General features: G+C 41.2%; 1 protein-coding gene across 1 annotated transcript; it reads right to left on the bottom strand.

The window, feature by feature from the left end:
- Window positions 1-540: 540 nt before the first annotated feature.
- LOC135140418 (chitin deacetylase 8-like) lies at window positions 541-2049 on the bottom strand. The gene is made up of 4 exons (XM_064070950.1): window positions 1851-2049; window positions 1605-1801; window positions 1157-1552; window positions 541-1105 (listed from the first exon to the last, which is right to left on the bottom strand). The coding sequence occupies exons 1-4, from the start codon at window positions 2016-2018 to the stop codon at window positions 700-702; spliced, it is 1167 nt and encodes a 388-aa protein (XP_063927020.1). The 5' UTR covers window positions 2019-2049; the 3' UTR covers window positions 541-699.
- Window positions 2050-3439: the final 1390 nt, after the last annotated feature.

The following is a 3439-nucleotide window of genomic DNA, read 5'->3' as shown; positions in this document are numbered from 1 at the left end:
GTTCAAGACACTCTAGTACGCACTCACTCCCTCAGGAGCGACACCGAGAGCGCCGACGTCCGCCACCGCGACCCCCACAAGTTCCCCATCAAGCTCACCCAGTTCTTCAAGAAGAGCAAGGACAAGGTGGCCTCCACCGAGGACGTCGAGCCCAAGAAGCTCGACGAGGAGGTGAAGGAGCCGCTCGAGGGCGACGACGACCCCAAGGAGGCCGGCCTCGTGTACGCCGAGCTCGATCTCGTCAGTCCTAGCAGCGTCAAGCCCGTCGTCAAAAAAGACGACGAGAAGACCGAGTACGCGGAGATCGTTTACACGCCGCAAGACGGCGACAAGGCCTGAGTGTTTCCGGTGGATCTGTTTGTGTTTAGGGTAGAAGCGCCGCAAGTGCAATTAATTGTTTTTGTACAAATTCTGACAGACGCGTGTCGTTTTAGATTGTAGATCTGAGAGCACTTGACAACTCAAGAGATTCGTCCATAGGTTAAGTTGTGGTAGTCACTCGATGTACTTAATTATTACAATTTTATATATTTTTGAGTATTTTAAGGAGAATAAAGTGATTTTATTAAGTTTAGTAAGTTTGTTTGAGGGGGACAGATGTCGTCGGATTAAGCGAGGAATGGGAGAAGAAAAGTCCTGGTATAAGTTTGATTTAACAGTTTTTTTGTAAGTACTACTAGGTTTAAAATAGTGTGAGAATTAGGCTTCTTTTTGGATTTCGCCTAGAGGGTTGCCCAACCATGGGTACACGTCTGGGCAATATCCGCCATCTCTGACACACATGGTTAGGTACCTAACCTCCCCGGCGGCGGTCCGTAAGTTACAAGTATTTGGATAACACTCAGTTTCTGGTGTTGTCACAGCTGTTTTAAACTCGCTCAACGGAACTGGATTTTTCGCCCAGTCTACAACTTGCTTCAAATTGACAAGGAATACATCGTCCATGGTTCCCACCGTATCTAAAAATTTAGCGAACCCGTAGTAACTATTGTCAATCATCCGGAACCAATCTGAGGGTACGATCAGTGTTATTGGAGCTCTGTTATAAGAACGTCCAAGCTCTATTTGCTCTAGTAACCACTCAGCGATCTCGTCACTAGTTCCGCTAAAACAACTATAAGTAGAGGAGAGTACAACCACGCATTGTCAAACGTACTTCACGTAGCAGGTGCTAAGATTGTTACAGTCCACCCAGGAACCATCATCCCTATAAACATAGCGATCTATAATCGGAGCGACCCAAAACCCAGGGTGCGACTGTATGGGACAAGTGGTACCAAGCCGACACTCCTGATGCGACAAATAGTCAAGAGTATACGGAAAATATCGATCTGAACTGGTAGACGACCACGAACTGTCGTACTCAAACCCAGCAGCCACATAGGCGTCTATAGAAACGTCGCCTTGTAGCTGGAGTTGTGGGGTTCGCACACCCACGATATCTTCCCCAGGGATGGTAGCAAAGTGGGAAATGATGGTTCGTTGTCCGTCGAATTCTTGTACGAGCGTATCTACTGACGCAGTCGCCCAATACAACTCCGAATAGTTCGAACTGAAATCACCATAATCACAAAAGGAAAACAACGTTTTTGCTAATTTCGTACGTTATGGAGTTTACGCCGATTTCGAAGCCGTTTGCGTACAAATCGTGGACTCTGCGGTAGTCGCTGTACTCGTGGGGGACGAAAAACGTCGCACTTATGGGGGCCCCGTCGGGGTTTGTGCGTCCGAGGAGCAGTGGCGCCCACAGATTAGTGTATAAATCGTCCGTGACGGATTCACTGAAGGTTAGACTTATCAACTGAAATTAATTAAATAATTTACAATAGAAATAGCTACGGGTTTCGTACCTGTGGCGTTTCTTCAGTCGGAATGGGAGACTTTTTACTCGTACACACACAATTGTTTTCAAGAAGGCAGAAAGGAACAGGAGGCAAACAAATTTGTGCTAGTTCACCTGATGTAAATGCCACCAAAGTGGCAAAAACGCCAACCAAACACACAAGAACTACTTTCATTTTGATCGGTTTTCGAAATACTGAGGACCGAAGGGATCGCCCGTGTTTATATACGGTTTTACGAGAGGACAATGGATTTTTTGAGATAACATTGTAGGTGGCGTTTTCAAGTGGCGTGTTACCGGAGGCACTTCAGAGTACTGCGTATCTGAAGAACATAAACATCGCAAAATTGTTTACGTAACTTGGCTACATTACACTGACAAGTCGGTTTTATGGTAGGCGGCACTTGTCGACTGGCTTATTTTAATATCATTTTTTGAAAAATTACATTTCCAAAGAGTTTTATGTACTACGAAATTATAAAAAAGCATAATTGGTGACATTAATCTGATAAGATTTCGATGATCGTAAAGACACTCCACATTTCTTTCTGAGTATTTGCCTTGAAATCGACTTAAGATAAATTCCAAGAACACATTTTTCAAAACACTTTAAATGCAGTGTGTATTATCATTCATTCTCTGGCATTTAGGTCGATTTTTTCTCAAAGTAAAAGTCACCTTTGGCTTAAAATTGGCATCTCGACGGAAGCTTACGACATCCTATTCATTTTTGAGTTGCACTTACTAATGTTATAACCGGTTTAAAAAATATACAGGATATGATACATCATTATAGAATGCATATCCTGTAAATTAATTAAGAGAAGGGTCTTTAAAATTAGAAGCAATCTTTTATAAATTCAATATTAAAGATGATCACGCTGTATTTTAATTGTGTTGTGGCAATATGTCAAAGTTCCATTTTTTGGCGATATTTTAATAAAATGTTGGCAATCCTGTTTTATTAAATAAAACACTTCTTGCAGCAAAAAAAACTAAGATAATAGTTTTATTATTTAAATAAATTATGTTGGCAACCCCAGTGCGTTCCGTGCTCGGTTTGACAGCTATGGGTAAATAATTGTCAAACGAGTTGTCAAATGAAGTGTGGAAATACAATGACTGTATTAAAAATAAAAATGTCAAAACTGTTACTTATTGAAAGTTTCAGTCAAAATACCGGGTGACAGTTTTTGACGACTTTAAATCATGAATGTTAAATTTATAATCATGTAATTTAGAAATGTTGCCAACCAGGCAAAAAAATCACCAGAAATGACTGAGTCTGTTGGCAATCCTGAATTTTTAGTGGGAATTGGCATCATGGGTTCTATAATTTCCTGTTGTCAGCTGTCAAAACTGACTGATTGTGGTTGACATGTTTTCATAACACAACCTAAATTCATCGCATGTCACGGTTGACACACCTGTCACAGAATTACTTCCGTTATACCAACATAAACGCAAGAAAAGTTCACATTTTTATTTCAAAATGACTGCACACAGATTCAGTAATTTCTGATCACGTGGTATCTGTCAAAAGAATGTTAGGACACAAATCAGGCATAAATTTTAAACACAAAAGTTGAAATAACG

The sequence above is a fragment of the Zophobas morio genome, unplaced genomic scaffold (genome assembly GCF_036711695.1).
Source record: "Zophobas morio isolate AGI-343-1 ecotype UQ-CSIRO unplaced genomic scaffold, CSIRO_AGI_Zmor_V1 ptg000040l, whole genome shotgun sequence".
NCBI classification, from domain to species: Eukaryota; Metazoa; Arthropoda; class Insecta; order Coleoptera; family Tenebrionidae; genus Zophobas; species Zophobas morio.
This window is presented reverse-complemented; position numbering and strand designations above follow the sequence as displayed.